Here is a 15,868-nt window from a genome sequence, read left to right as displayed (position 1 = left end):
TTTTCCAAAGGCTTTCTAGAAATAGAGCATTTGTCAATCAAATACTTACTACTTAATGAAATCATGAATCAACCCATATAATCTATAAATTGCATTATTTACAGATCCAGAAGATTTTACAATAAGTTATAAAAATAATTCTGTTCACAAAAGGAATAGGTGCTAGAGAGGGTATGATGATCCTGAGAAAAATTATAGATACCTAAACAATAACAATTTCAGTGTTACTTTTAAAAACTGGTCCTGGGCACATAAAATAATGGAGGGAAACCTGTCCAGAAAATCCTTTGTAGCATTTTTTTCTGTTGAAAATGTTGTAAAGTGTCATACCTTAATTCTGCGGGTTATGTAGAGACACCAAAGCAGGATACAGAAGAATTTTTAGGAGGGGATTTATTTAATAAGCCAGCTGCATATGACTTACATGGGGTATAGCTGACCCAAATCGTGTGCCCCGAAAATAGCCCTGAAGCCAGTTATATAGACTTGATCATATACAGGTTGGGGGGGAAGGAAGGGGAATATGACACAATAATCAATCATTAACAAGCTTATAACATTTGTCTATAGGATCTATAAAAAACATTCCTACATATTAAAACTTACAAGGTAACACAATAGTGATGTCGTTTTACATATCAAAGACATTCACAAATCTTTTAGTGTCTATCTCCCATCCCTTTGTCTAGAGGTATATGTTACTCTCAGGATTCCAGGATGGGAGGAAGAGGTAAAATCAGTGTAGGATATGCAAACATTGTCTCTTAGAAAAAGGGAAAGGAAGTTCTTCAGATAACCTTTATTCTTTTAATGCCTGACTTTACCTCTTTAAAATGGCATTGCCAATACTAAGTTTTACAGTTCTTTGGCACCTTATCACAAAAGAACTCAAATTATTTTTGAAATTGAGTTTTATAACAAAATTTTCTAATATAAATTGGTTATCTTTAAGCTTGTACATTTTTTATTCCATTCATTGATCAAGTTAATATTAGAAGCATGCAACAAAAGACTTGGGTTTGCTGCTACATAGTCTAATTGAGCACTCAAGACTGCATCTATCTTTCTTGTCTCTTTTGGTTTCCAGTGGTCACTCCTGCTCCAAGATGGGTTAAATAAAAAAGCTTTATTATTAGGAAACTAAAGTCTTATTGCAGAACTCAAGAACAATTAGACATTGGGGACTTACACTCTAAAATCAGAAAATGATAAGTCTAGAACTAAGTAGCTGTGTCAGTTTCTACCATTTCTTATGTTTCTGCTTCCTCCCCTCCCTTATTCCTTCTCACCTTTACTCTTTCCTTCCCTTTCTTCCTCTCTTCTTTCCTCCACATCTACCTGTGATTCTGTGCTGTCAGCCCAAACAGGAATAAACATGGCTACCTCAGCCCATGTTTAATATCTGTTACTGCTCACAAAAATTAGGGGATATTTCAAAATGAATATGAAGCTATAAAATATCCCCCAATTGTTGTTAGCAGTATATTTTCCAGTTACAAACAATGAAAAAAAAAGAAAAACTACATCTTAATTGCCAATTTAAGGGCTTGGAGAATGTAACTATTTCAGCCTTAATCAGGAGTCTATTACTGGACCAAATAATAATGGTCAGGAGAAGTAAAGGAAAATAGAACAAACATCTAATAGTAACTATCTCTCCTGGGTGGTACCTGGAAGTTCTCAGACAAAAAGTGTGGATGGATCTAACCCAGACAAGATTAGAATTTATTTTAATACAACACCACCTACCAGCAATATATACAGTTCACAAAATATTTACCCCCCAAAAAAACCTAAATGGAGAAAAAATTCTTTCAAATATATGGCAGAAAAGAATGGAACAATATATTATATTTTTTAAAATCTTGGATAACATTAAAAACCAATATAAGTGTATGATAAAGCAATTATGTTTTTATTCATACCATGCATTTTTTTCTATAGTAATACTATCAAACATCTTAAAACTGTTTTGGTGAGAGCATCTGGAGGCTAGAACACTCAGAGAATATGACTGAGCTGAGTGTGCAATTACACTTGAAGGAAAAATGCTATTTGTATACAGGTAGGGCAAAAGTAGGTTCATAGTTGTGAGTATGCAAAACACACAGTTTATTCTTGTATTATTAATTAATTATTGTATTATTCTCCATACAAACAACTGTAACTTTACTTTTGTTCAACCTTGTATTTAAATAAATTATTTGAGGCTGCATTTTGTAAGAAAGACTAAACATATTCTAGCTTCCTCAGCTTTTTCAGTTAATATAAAGAAGAGCAGAATGATCAGGTTGAGTAGTAACTCATCTGGTTAGAGCTTCCTCCCAATAATCCAAAGTTTTGGATATGATCCCCAGTCAGGACACTTACAAGAATCACATAATACATGAAGGAGTGGAACAAGAAATTGATGTTTCTCTTTCTCCCTTCGTCTAACTCTAAAACCAAGAAATAAAATTTTAAATAGGAGAAAGTAAGCTTGAAATTTCTGAGCTTTTGTAAAGTTACCCAAAAGAAAGAATTTTACATTACAATGAATATATTTTACAAGGAAATAGCATTCATTCTAAAAGCTTTAAATAACAATGAAATCCCTAATTAAACCCAAAGCCATTTAGAAAGGGGTGGTTTTCCTCCCTTCCAGGATTTTGGGGCGGAAGGTTGGAGATAACAGGTTTAAGAAACTTGAACTCACTGGTCCCAGAGTCTCCCATTAGACACACCTCATACTGGTAGCTCTGGGACAGAGTCCCGGTGCCACTGACATCCATCAGGTGGCCCGGAAGGTGGCCCTCGGGCACCGAGCAGCCACCCACCCAGGCGGCCCTGCTCCGCCTGCACAGCCGCACCGCGACGAACGCCAGCACCGAGAACAGGAAGAGCGACGACACCGACGCCAACGCGATGACCAGGTAGACGGTGAGCGGGTCGGCCTGGGCCGCGTCGGCCGCCGCTTCGGGCAGCGGCAGGTAGGGCTGCGAGAAGCCGTCCACCAGCAGCACGTGCAGCGTGACGCTGGCCGAGCGCGGCGGCTCGCCGTTGTCCTTGACCAGCAGCAGCAGCCGGTGCTTGGCCGCGTCGCGCTCGCTCAGCAGCCGGGCCGTGCGCACCTCGCCGTTGTGCGCCCACACGCCGAACAGCCCGGGCTCCGTGGCCTTGAGCAGCTGGTACGACAGCCAGGCGTTCTGGCCCGAGTCGCCGTCCACCGCCACCACTTTGCTCACCAGGTAGCCGGGCTCGGCCGCCCTGGGCACCAGCTCGGTGCAGGGCGCCGAGCCGTTCTGCGGCGGGTACAGCACGAAGGGCGAGTTGTCGTTGGCGTCCAGCACCTGCACGCGCACCAGCGCCTGGCTGCTCAGCGCCGGGGCCCCGCGGTCTGTGGCGCCCACGAGGAACTCGAACGCCTGCAGCGCCTCGAAATCCAGCGCCCTCAGGGCGAACAGGTGTCCGTTGTCCGCGTTGATGGACACCAGCGAGGCCAGGGGCAGGCTGGGGTCCTGGGGCGGCAGCAGCGAGTAGGTGACCTGGGCGTTGGCGCCCGCGTCTGTGTCAGTGGCGCTGACGCTGCCGATGTGCAGGGCGGGGCTGTTGTTCTCGCGGATGAAGAGCGTGTAGGAGGTTTGGGTGAAGGCGGGGGCGTTGTCGTTGACGTCAGAGACCAGCACGGTTATGTTGCGCTGGGTTTTCAGCCTCGGTGTTCCCATGTCGGTGACGGTGATGGTGATGTTGTACTCGGCCTGTCTTTCTCTGTCCAGCGCGCCTTCTGTTACCAAGGTGTAGAAATTCTTGAAAGTAGGCTTCAAGAGAAAGGGGAGATTGTCTTGAATCGAGCAAACCATCTTCCCATTATCTCCAGAGTCTTGGTCTCGTAGGCTAAAAACAACTACCGTCATTTCAGGCGAAGAATTTTCTGGTATGGTGCTGGTAAGAGATGTTATGACTATTTCCGGTGGATTGTCATTCACATCTACAACCCGAACTAAAATTGTCGATTTTCCCGAGAGGCCTCCACCGTCAATGGCCTGAATATTTATTGTATAAGACTGAATTAACTCAAAATCCAGAAGCGCTTTTAAATGAACTTTGCCAGAAATTGGATGTATTTCAAATGTTTTCCGTATGTCTCTGGAGACTTGGGAAAATGAATAAAATAGTTCTCCATGTATTCCTGCATCTAAATCTGTAGCAGACACCTTGACGACTAAGGAGTCCAAAGGGCTGTTTTCTGGTACCTGAACTTCGTAGACAGGCCTCTCAAACTCTGGGGCATTGTCATTGACATCTAAAACGGAAACACGAACCACTGCAGTCCCGGACCTGGGCGGAGAACCCCCATCCAAGGCTGTTAGCGTTAATCTAAGCTCACGGTCTTTTTCTCGATCCAGAGCTTGGTCCAGTACTAGCTCTGGGTATTTTCTGCCCTCGTCACTGTCTTGTAATTTAAGGTGGAAATAAAGATTGGGACTTAGTGTGTAGTTTTGGACACCATTTTTTCCTACATCCAAATCCTGAGCACTCTCCATTTGGAATGAGGTTCCTGGAGCAGTACCTTCTGAGATTTTCAGAAGCATATCTTTGTCTAGGAATGTGGGAGTGTGATCATTTATGTCTTTGACCCAAAGCTCAGCCCGGAAAAATTGCAAAGGGTTTTCAAGTAACACCTGGAAATGCAATATACATGGCTCCGTGAGATCGCAAAGTGCCTCCCGGTCCAGTTTCTTATTTAAAAGCAGGTTGCCAGTCTGCTGATCCAACCACAAGTATGGTTTATAATCATCAAAGATGACTCTGGCCCCCCGCACAGCCAGGTCTTCCTCACCTGAACCTATGTCTTTCACCACGTTGGCTATCAAGGAGCCAGTCTCCATTTCCTCTGCCACAGAATAACGCCTGGTCTCTGAACACACCAAAGACCCTCCCAAGAAAACAAAGAAAAGCATCACTTGCCTTATGTGCTGAAGGCCGCCCTCTCTCAGCTCCATGGTTCCTTAGCCCAAGGCCTTTTTGCAGAGACGTTTCAACTCGATCTCAAACAGCTCTGGGAGTTGTTCCTCTCTATCAGCCTGGACCTTTGGAAATTATAGATTTATAATCCTGTCGCGAGGGTGTTGTTGGCTGCCTTGCTTTCTTTTGAAACCTCTTTCTCTCTCCCTGCTTCTCTAGCGCTCTCAGTTCCACTGGTTAATGGAAGCCAGGGTTTCCGATGTAACGAAGATTACCCTAGCTTATCCTGCAGCGCCACCAAGCGACTCAGCAGTCTCAGGTTCTTTTTTTTTAAACTAAGTCAAGTGAGTTTGAGACAAAATATTAATTTACCTCATGTGTTTATTGATGGATTTCAATTCTATTTCCCCCTATATCCCTATCTTCTGAATTTCAGTCTTTGTGATATGTGATGCCCTTAACACAATAAACCACAATCTGCTAGAACTGTGGTGGATATAAAAAGCATATTTAATATACAGCCTCAACCTCAAATATGTTATGATCTCTTTGTGAAGACAATAGATAAAGCAACTAAAAATAGTTGCCTGACCTGTGGTGGCGCAGTGGATAAAGTGTCAACCTGGAAACACTGAGGTTGCCGGTTCAACACCCTGGCTTGCCTGGTCAAGGCACATATGGGAGTTGATGCTTCCTGCTCCTCCCCCTTCTCTCTCTCTCTCTCTCTCTCTCTCTCTCTCTCTCTCTCCCTCTCCCTCCCTCCTCTCTAAAATGAATAAATAAAAAAAATTAAAAAAAATAAAAATAGTTAAGAGAACTCTTTTGTGTAATTGATTTAGTAAGCAAGTGGTTGACAGGTAAACTGAGAAGGGCAATCAGAGTTCTTCATTGTCTTTAGCTGTCAGCAAATACTCTTAGAAAATACAATAAGAATAAGGTCATGCACCTGAAACTGAGCCTGGTATATGCAAATAGTTGTTTTGAGGAAGCTTGACATTTTAGGCTAATGGCACCATTTATTTTGTGATGCTCCATATGAGACTGATTTCACAACAGTAGAAAGTAATTGCTAAACAATAGTGAATAAAGTAAAATATGTCCAGTTTCTGAACATAAAAACGTTGAATAAACCAGACTCCAGTTTAGTTGTGGAACTGAATTTCATTCTGCAGACCCAGGTCTTACAGACATAATTCTAAATATTTTATTCATCCAATCAATAATTTGTTCATCAAATATTTATTGAACCTATACTTTGTGCTAGGTATGTTGATAAGTATTAGGAATAGAGTGGTAAACAGACAGACATAGTTTCCGTTCTGAAAAAGTGGAGACAGAGAAGTGATCACACATGTAAAATAGAGCATAATGAATGCCATGAAAGCAGAAGTTCATGCTACTGTTAGAGCATACATGAGAATCATCTAAGCAGAATTTGGAAATACAGGAAAGACTTCTCTGGAAAAAAGTGTCTTCTAACTTGATATACTAAAGATGAGTATGAAAACAAAAATTGGGTGTGAGATTAAATTTCTAGGCAAACTAAAAACATGATCGTTTTTAGTTTGAAAATGTGAAGAGTGTTTTGGAAGAACTGAGATAGGATCAATGTGGCTGAGTCATGGGGTTGTGGGAAAATGGCCTGAGGTTGGAATGTTTCCATGACGCAGATAAGAGTGCGGACTTCAGAACAACAAGTCCTGCCAGGACAGAACACTGTCCTGGCCAGCACATAATTATTTGCAGAAGGAGGCATTCGGACTTTCAGGCCATTCTTGAGAAATATGTGGACAGGGCAGTTATTAGAAGATAGCTTAGAAGAAAGTTATCCTCCTGTCCTTGAGCTTTGCAATAAATACAATAAGGAACTTGAAGTCAGGGCTCTCAGTTCTTGAGGCTGTGTGGCCCCTGTTCTCATCTTTAAATCTGCTTTTATGTAGTCTTTTCTTATGTTCTGTGGTGTCCTCCACCCATTCCAACCCATTGCTGAGCCAGACTGACTCAACATGGGGTGAAGAAGAGATAAATGGTGAGAGTTGAGATTGGAAAGATCAGCAAATATTTCACAAGTTATGCCAAGATATTTGGACTCTACATCAGTGGAAATGAAAAAGTATTAAAGGGTCTTAAATAGAAAAGTGCCATGACCATATTTTTATTTTTCAAAAAAAATTATCCTGTTTCAGAATTGAAATTAGAGGGGAGTAACACTAGAGGCAGGAGACTGATTAGAAGTTGTTGCAGTAACACAGGTAGGAGATGATATTGGCCTCAACTAGAAATGCAGTAATGGGGTTACATTAAAACAACAAAAATAAAACATATTGGATGTGTTGATAGGTTAGAATAAAGGGATTGAGGTAAGGAGTAAGCCTTTTTTTTCCAGGCTTGGGAAACTGAGTAAGTGTTGATGTTAACTGATAAAGTAAACACAAGAAGATAAGAAGAGAGAAAAGGATCAAGAGCTGGAGAAGGTGGTTTGTTTTGAGGGAGGAAAAAATTTAATTTAAAACATGAGTTTGGCCTGACCTGTGGTGGCGCAGTGGATAAAGCGTCGACCTGGAAATGCCGAGGTCGCCGGTTCGAAACCCTGGGCTTGCCTGGTCAAGGCACATATGGGAGTTGATGCTTCCAGCTCCTCTCCCCTTCTCTCTCTGTCTCTCTCTCCTCTCTAAAAATGAATTTAAAAAAATTAAAAAAATTAAAAAATATATTTAAAAAAAACAAACAAACATGAGTTTGATGTGTCCATAAAGCATCCATATAGTTATGTAAATGATTTTCCATTCATAGATGCAGTTGAGGAAAGAGATTTTGGCTGTGACCAAATTTGGAACTTATTGATATAAATGGTCATTGAAAATCTTCAATAAAGAATTTACGATGTAGATTAATAAGAGAAGTGTGCTTGGCCTGACCAGGCAGTGGTGCAGTGGATAGAGTGTCGAACTGGGATGTGGAGGAGCCAAGTTCAAAACCCTGAGGTCACCAGCTTAAGCCCAAGGTTGCGCTGGCTTGAGCATCGGGCCACTCGATCTGCTGTAGCCCCCTGGTCAAGGCACATATGAGAAAGCAATCAATGAACTACTAAGGTGCCTCAGTGAAGAATTGATGCTTCTCATATCTCTCCCTTCCTGTCTGTCTGTCCCTATCTGTCCCTCTCTCTGACTCTGTCTCTGTCAAAAAAAAAAAGGTGATTTGTGATTTCAGCTCTTAGAGACTACCATTTCTAGGAAGTGGCCATGGTCATAGGTGACTAGACTAGAAGTGATGTCACTAGAGATGAAGAAGGCTAGAAACAGATAGGTCAAACTCCTGTATTTAGAATTATGGCAAGGCACAGACAGCAGAAAACTATAAGAAATTATATTTGAGAGTAAAATGTCTCCCATGATCTTGATTCATTTAAAACCGAACTGATACCCAGTTGATTTCATTCCCTCATTTGATGACTCTCTTGTACAAGGATTATTTAAGCAGAAGGGTTTGGTAAATTCTTGAAGATATTTTTCTTTTAGTTTCTATTGTTACTGTTGAAAAATTGTCAATATGGAACATAGCTGTCAGTCTGTCATGTGTTTAAAGATTAAATGCTTTTCCCCCATGGCTTATTTATATTTTTATCTTTAAGAAGAGTTTCACTGAGTTTGTTTTTTAGAAAGAGAGAAGCAGAATGTGAGAAAGAAACATTAGTATGTTGTTCTATTTATCTATATATTCATTGGTTGATTCCTATATGTGTCCCCTGTCAAAGGGATTGAACTCACACCTTGTTGTATGGGGACAATACTCTAATCAACTGAGAAAACTGGCCAGGAATTCCATGGCATTCTTTTTAAAAAGACTTTTTCTTTGGCTTTCTGAAATTTCACAATGATGTTTCTAGGCATGGCTATCTTTTATTTATCTTGCTAGGTTTATTTGAATCTCTTGAATCTATCTGCAATTGTGTTCTAATCAATTCTGGAAAATTCACCGCAATTATTTCAAAAATTAATTTCTTTTGAACAAATCTTTTTCATTGCTCTTTCTGGAATTCTGGTTAAATAATATGTAAACAATTTTTACACTGTCCTGTTTGTCCTCCATGTTTTTAATCTTATTAACTTGCTGAGCTCCATACTGAGTAAATTATATTCTGACCTTTCACTTCATGAATTCTTTATTTGGTTTTCCATAATTTTCTATTAAAATTTTTATTTAGGGCTCTGGCCAGTTGGCTCAGTGACAGAGCATCGGCCCAGTGTGTGGAAGTCCCGGGTTCGATATCCTCCCAGGGCACACAGGAGAAGCACTCATCTGCTTTTCCACCTTTCCCCCTTTCCTTTCTCTTTATCTCTCTTCCCCTCTTGCAACTAAGGCTCCATTGGAGCAAAGTTGGCCCAGCTGCTGAGGATGGCTCTATGGCCTCTGCTTCAGGTGCTAGAATAGCTCTGGTTGCAATGGAGCAATGCCCCAGATGGGCAGAGCATCGCCACCTAGTGGGTGTGCCAGGTGAATCCCGGTTGGGTGCATGTGGGAGTCTGTGTCTCTGCTTCCCTGCTTCTCACTTCATAAAAATACAAAAACAACAACAAAAACCCCACTTTTATTTATTTTTATTTTTCATTATCATAATTTTTAGTTCTAGTAGTTCTATTGAGTTATTTTCTTTGTTTTAGAGGTAGAGGATGGGAGAGAAAGATAGAGAAACATTAATTTGTGTTCTACTTATTAATAATTATTGGTTTATTCTTGTATGTACCCTGACTGGGGATCAAAACCACAACCTTGGCATGTTAGGTGATGCTCTAACCAACTGAACAGTCTGGCCAGGCTATTCAGTTCTTTTCTAATCTTACACATTTTTTGTTTTTTGTTCTCCATACATCTTCAAGAATAACTTTTATTTTAATTAAAGTGGTTAGCATAATATAGACTTCTTATAATTAAAATATTTGAAGTGCTTATAGGTTTATTTCTGTGTTCTATTTTTTCTGCTGGTTCTCACTCATGGTTACATGTTTCCTTCTGAATACAGTTATTTTTGTATTCAAGTTAAAAACAAAAAAAGTATATGAATAATTCTAAGAAAAATTAAACTTACCCTTTTCTGAGTTTCCTTTCTCATTTGTCTATTTACAAAATCCTATTGGTTTACCTCACTTTTTTATTTTGCTGATCTGCCAGAGTTATTTGAATAATCTAAATATTAATTATTTTGAGTTAAAATACTGCAAATAGCTTTTCCCTGTCTGTTATCTGCCAGCTTGTCTGTGCTATGTTCTAGTTCTGAAGTTGCAAAATTTGTTAATATTTATCTTACTTGTTTGTACTTTTAAAGTCTTGTTTAAGAAATTCAAACCAATAATAAGGTCATAAAGGTATTTTGACTTAGATTTATTAGTTTTTTTTCAATTAAAGTGTTTCAAATTTACCTTTTAGATCCATATAAAGTTTGTATTTCACATTTACTTCCTAGAACCATATGAAGTTTGTTTTTGCATGGCATGAGATAGAATTCTGTTTCTTTATATTCATTGCTCACAAAAATTAGGGGATATTTTATCACTTCATATTCATTTTGAAATATTCCCTATTTTTTTTTTTTGAGCAGTATAGTTAGCCAGCCAATTTTCCCAATAACATTGTTAAGTAATCAATCTTCCTGCCCACTCCACACCCATCAATGATTTGACACCTCCTCTAACATGACCAAGTTATTTTATATAAAAGGATCTCATCCTGGATTTTTTTTTGTGTGTGACAGACACAGAAAGAGAGACCGATAATGACAGATAGGCAGGAAGAGAGAGAGATGAGAAACATCAATTCTTCACTGAGGCTCCTTAGTCTCCTTAGTTGTTCATTGATTGCTTTCTCATATGTGCCTTGATGGGGGGGGGGGTGCAGCAGAGTGAGTGACACCTTGCTCAAGCCAGCAACCTTGGGCTTCAAGCCAATGACATTTGGACTCACGCCAGCGACCACAGGGTCATGTCTATGATCCCACGCTCAAGCCAGTGACCCTGCACTCAAGTTGGATGAGCCCGTGCTCAAGCTGGCCACCTCAGGGTTTTGAACCTGAGTCCTCCGTGTTCCAGTCCGACACTCTATCCACTGTGCCACCACCTGGTCAGGCTCACCCTGGATTTATTCTACCTGGTACTCTACAAGTCTGTTTCTTATTATTCAAATAGGATGTTCTTTTCTTATCTGTTTTTATTCTTATGCATAAAAATATATGATTTGATTCTTAGGACTCTGAGGGACAAAGAATGCCTAAACATTCTTTTTCATGATTTTATTGCTGAAATGTCTATTTAAATGAAATACTCACAGTAAGCATGTCTGTTGGAACAAAAAAAATAAAGCCAATAAAAATTGCATTAAACAAAAAAGAAGAAAGGTTCCTAAAGAAATTAGAATTTGTTTCACCTATTTCATGATGTCAGGTGAAATTCCACTTTACTGCACCATGTAGTCCATCATAGTTTTATGAGAGAAACTATAGAAATGTATATGCATACTAGATCTATACCCATACTATATTCTAGTTATCAAAATCTCTTCTATAATCCTCCTTTGAACGATCCACTTGTAGATTTCAGACATTATAATCTATAACACGAGTCATTCCTAAACTGTAGGTATAGACCCATTCCTTCTTTATGGATATCTGAAAAAGACTACTCAGTATTAAGATTTTCTTCTTTGGTTTTTAATATAGCCTTGTTTTTTTTCAAGTGTAAATAAAGAATCTGGTAATGTGAAGTTGATTCCAAATTAGTTTACACTTATTCAAAAAATCAATAGGAAAGTGAAATTTATTTCATTAACAGTTTGAATTTTCATTTCAATTTCGTAAGTTTAAAAAAAATCTGTATTCTGATAGAGGGCTACTTTACTCAGGATGATACTATGAACTACTTTCTAGTTTAGTAATGCACAATATAAAATACTACAGACACAATATATTAAAAAACAAGAACAGTAAAGGAGCAATATCAAGTTCCAGAACATTATTAGACTCCTCCCCCAAAACAGCATCAACTACAACAAAAAAGGAAATAATTTAAGAAACCAACAATTTAAACACAGTCATTTTTATTGTCATAAATTCTTTTATTTTTTTAAACTGTCACACTAAATAACAAAAAAGAAATACGATATTTTAGTACTAAATATGGAAAGGTACATTTTTGTTTATAATTAAATTTTCCAAGAATAGTATGATAAAAATCCAATATAGTTTTTATTCAGATTCAAAGACATTAAAATTTTGCTTTATATGTGCTTTGATAAAATGTCTAGAAGTTACATATATTGTGAAATTACTCTTAATACTTGTTTGCAACTCCAAATAATAACATTGTCTTGCATAACAACAATACCTTTATCACAACAAAATTAGCAATGACTTAATATAACATTTTGACTGAAAAAAAGGGAAAATACACATCATATTTTCGTGTTATAATAGCCACTAATAAAGATTTTTAAAGGAATGGTAAAAGCGTGAGAAATAATGCATGCAACTACAGTAAAACTTAAACTCCATTGTGTACTGGCAAAAAGTATTCTCAGTCCAAAATAATAAACAATTAGATGTTTAAAATAAATTATTTCATTGAATATTGAATCCAAAGATATTACTAAAGTTCTCATTTTCCTCCACATTCCTACCAGTGTCATGAACAGGAAGATTGGGAATAACTGGCTTCAGAAATTTAAACTCATCTGTCTCGATACCTCCCGTCAGACACATCTCATACTGGTAGCTCTGGGACAGGGTCCCGGTGCCGCTGACATCTACCAGGTGACCCGGAAAGTGGCCCTCGGGTACCGAGCAGCCACCCGCCCAGGCGGCCCTGCTCCGCCTGCACAGCCGCACCACGATGAACGCCAGCACCGAGAACAGGAAGAGCGACGACACCGACGCCAACGCGATGACCAGGTAGACGGTGAACGAGTCTGTCTGGGCCGCGTCGGCCGCTGCTTTTAGCAGCGACAGGTAGGGCTGCGAGAAGCCGTCCACCAGCAGCACGTGCAGCGTGACGCTGGCCGAGCGCGGCGGCTCGCCGTTGTCCTTGACCAGCAGCAGCAGCCGGTGCTTGGCCGCGTCGCGCTCGCTCAGCAGCCGGGCCGTGCGCACCTCGCCGTTGTGCGCCCACACGCCGAACAGCCCGGGCTCCGTGGCCTTGAGCAGCTGGTACGACAGCCAGGCGTTCTGGCCCGAGTCGCCGTCCACCGCCACCACCTTGCTCACCAGGTAGCCGGGCTCGGCCGCCCTGGGCACCAGCTCGGTGCAGGGCGCCGAGCCGTTCTGCGGCGGGTACAGCACGAAGGGCGAGTTGTCGTTGGCGTCCAGCACCTGCACGCGCACCAGCGCCTGGCTGCTCAGCGCCGGGGCCCCGCGGTCTGTGGCGCCCACGAGGAACTCGAACGCCTGCAGCGCCTCGAAATCCAGCGCCCTCAGGGCGAACAGGTGTCCGTTGTCCGCGTTGATGGACACCAGCGAGGCCAGGGGCAGGCTGGGGTCCTGGGGCGGCAGCAGCGAGTAGGTGACCTGGGCGTTGGAGCCCGCGTCTGTGTCAGTGGCGCTGACGCTGCCGATGTGCAGGGCGGGGCTGTTGTTCTCGCGGATGAAGAGCGTGTAGGAGGTTTGGGTGAAGGAGGGGGCGTTGTCGTTGACGTCGGAGACCAGCAGTGTTACGTTGTGTTCAGTTCTTAGCCTGGGGGTTCCCATGTCGGTGACAGTGATGGTGATGTTATACTCGTCCCTGCTTTCTCTGTCTAGTGTTCCCTTCGTTTCCAATGTGTAGTAATTCTCAACTGAAGATTTTAACATAAATGGGAGGTCTTCTGGGATAGAACAAATTATTTTCCCATTGTCCCCGGAATCTCTGTCTCGAATACTAAAAACCATAACAACAATCTCAGGTGAATTTTCTGGAATTGGACTGGTAATTGATGACACGGTGACTTCAGGAGCATTGTCATTCACATCCATCACCTGAATTCTGACTGTCGATTTTCCAAAAAGGCCTCCCCTATCTGTAGCTTGTATGATTATTGAGTATGATTTAATTGTTTCAAAATCCAAGGATGCTGTTAAAATGACCTCTCCAGACTTTTGATTAATTTCAAATGTCTTGCGAATATCTTCAGAAGCATGGAAAAAACTGTACGATATTTCTCCATTCTTCCCTGAGTCTAAATCCCGAGCTGAGACCCCGACAACTTGTGAGCCTAGTACACTATTCTCCAGAATCTTCACCTCATAAAAGGGCTGCTCAAACTCCGGGGAGTTGTCATTAATGTCTACAACCACCACGCGAACGGAGGCAGTCCCGGACCTGGGCGGAGACCCTCCATCCAGAGCAGTGAGGATGAAACTGAGCTCAGACTGCTCTTCATAATCCAGCGCCTTGTCTAGAACTAACTCTGGGTATTTTCTATTGTCTGGATTGACTCTCATTTTGATGTGAAAATGAGAGTTGGAGCTTATTGTGTAGTTTTTTATAGCGTTGATTCCTACATCTAAATCCTTTGCACTTTCTAATAAGAACACCGCTCCGACCGGACTATTTTCTGGGATTTCTACGAGCATTTCTTTTTCCAAGAAGACGGGAGAGTGGTCATTTATATCCTTTACCTGGAGCTCAATCCGTGAAAACTGCAATGGGTTTTTCATTAATACCTGGAAGTGCAGAACACAGGGTTCGCTGGAGCCACAGAGCCCCTCCCGGTCTAGGACTTCGCCTAAAAGCAAATCCCCGGTGTTTCTGTCCAGCAGTAAACGGTGTTTGTTATCATTAGAGACCACCTGAGCCTCCCTGGAGAACAGCTCATCCACTTCCAGTCCCAGGTCCTTTGCTAAATTGCCTACCAAGCTCCCGTTCTGCATTTCCTCTGCCACCGAGAAGCGCCCAGACTCAGAGCCCGCCTGGGACATTTCCAGCAAAACAAAAAGTAGGAGGACTTGCCTGATCCGCAGAGTGCCAGTTCCTCGGTTCTCCATAGCTCTTTTCCCCAAGGCTTCCTGCAGAATCGTTTCAGCTCCACTTCGCTGTTCTGGGAAGGGAGCTTCTGCTATGTCCACCGAATCTTCAGAGGCTAAGAATTTTAGACCCTTTGAATAGCTTCTAGTTCACCTCTTTAAGGATTTCTCTTCCTGTTTTCCTAACGCTCCGTGTGCACTGGGTCAGGCTGTCCAGAACGTCATCCAGCGTAGTTCCTCCCCCGCGATATTATCCAGCAGCGCCACCATGCGTCTCCACAGATTATCAGTGTTTGAGGAAAGCTACCTAAATTCCATTCACCTAATATCGTTTTATTCACTGTATTAAATGATTACGAATATATTGTATCTGCCATAAGTATTGATTTGTACTCTTTGTAGTTTGTGATGCCGTTAGTATTTGTTTTAAAGCATTTAAGTGTCCCTCCCCACTCTCCCAACAACCTAAAGTGTTCAGTTGTGGTGAATACAAAAATACAAGATAAAATTCCTGGGCCCCAGGAGCTTGTAATCTTTCTGAGAAGATTGAAAGCCTGCAACAAGGAGAGTATAAATGACACTGAGCAAAATCCCATCACTACTTGGCTTTCCTTAGGTGATAGAGAAAGGCAAAGTGTACATGAGTCATTTCAGAAGTCTATGAAACTAAATTAACCATGAGATGGGGCATATATAGATAGTTGTTTTAGCACAAAAAGGCATTTCAGTAGATTTTCTAGATATCAATAATTAGTGAACTGGAAGAAAATGAAGTAAGAGTTATTGGAGTGGAGCACATTATGTAAATTCGTAATTTAATTCTAGTTTCTCAGAATTTACCAAAATATAATACGTACACAAGCACAAACATACTAGTTTCACTTAAAGCAGAATTATTCCTACAATTGGCTTCTCTCAAGCTCCCAAAGTTGATTCCAGCTA

The 15,868-nt window shown here is 41.1% G+C and overlaps 1 protein-coding gene across 1 annotated transcript; it reads right to left on the bottom strand.

The window, feature by feature from the left end:
* Positions 1-336: 336 nt before the first annotated feature.
* Positions 337-15,714, bottom strand: LOC136375747 (putative protocadherin beta-18). Its single transcript, XM_066341477.1, has 2 exons — positions 14,627-15,714; positions 337-4,661 (listed from the first exon to the last, which is right to left on the bottom strand). Exons 1-2 carry the CDS (start codon positions 14,945-14,947, stop codon positions 2,595-2,597), a joined length of 2,388 nt encoding a protein of 795 aa, XP_066197574.1. The 5' UTR covers positions 14,948-15,714; the 3' UTR covers positions 337-2,594.
* Between the last annotated feature and the right edge of the window lie 154 nt (positions 15,715-15,868).

Source organism: Saccopteryx leptura, chromosome 6 (assembly GCF_036850995.1).
Source record: "Saccopteryx leptura isolate mSacLep1 chromosome 6, mSacLep1_pri_phased_curated, whole genome shotgun sequence".
Lineage (NCBI taxonomy): Eukaryota > Metazoa > Chordata > Mammalia > Chiroptera > Emballonuridae > Saccopteryx > Saccopteryx leptura.
Note: the sequence above shows the minus strand (reverse complement) of the source record. Positions and strands in the feature narration are given on the sequence as shown.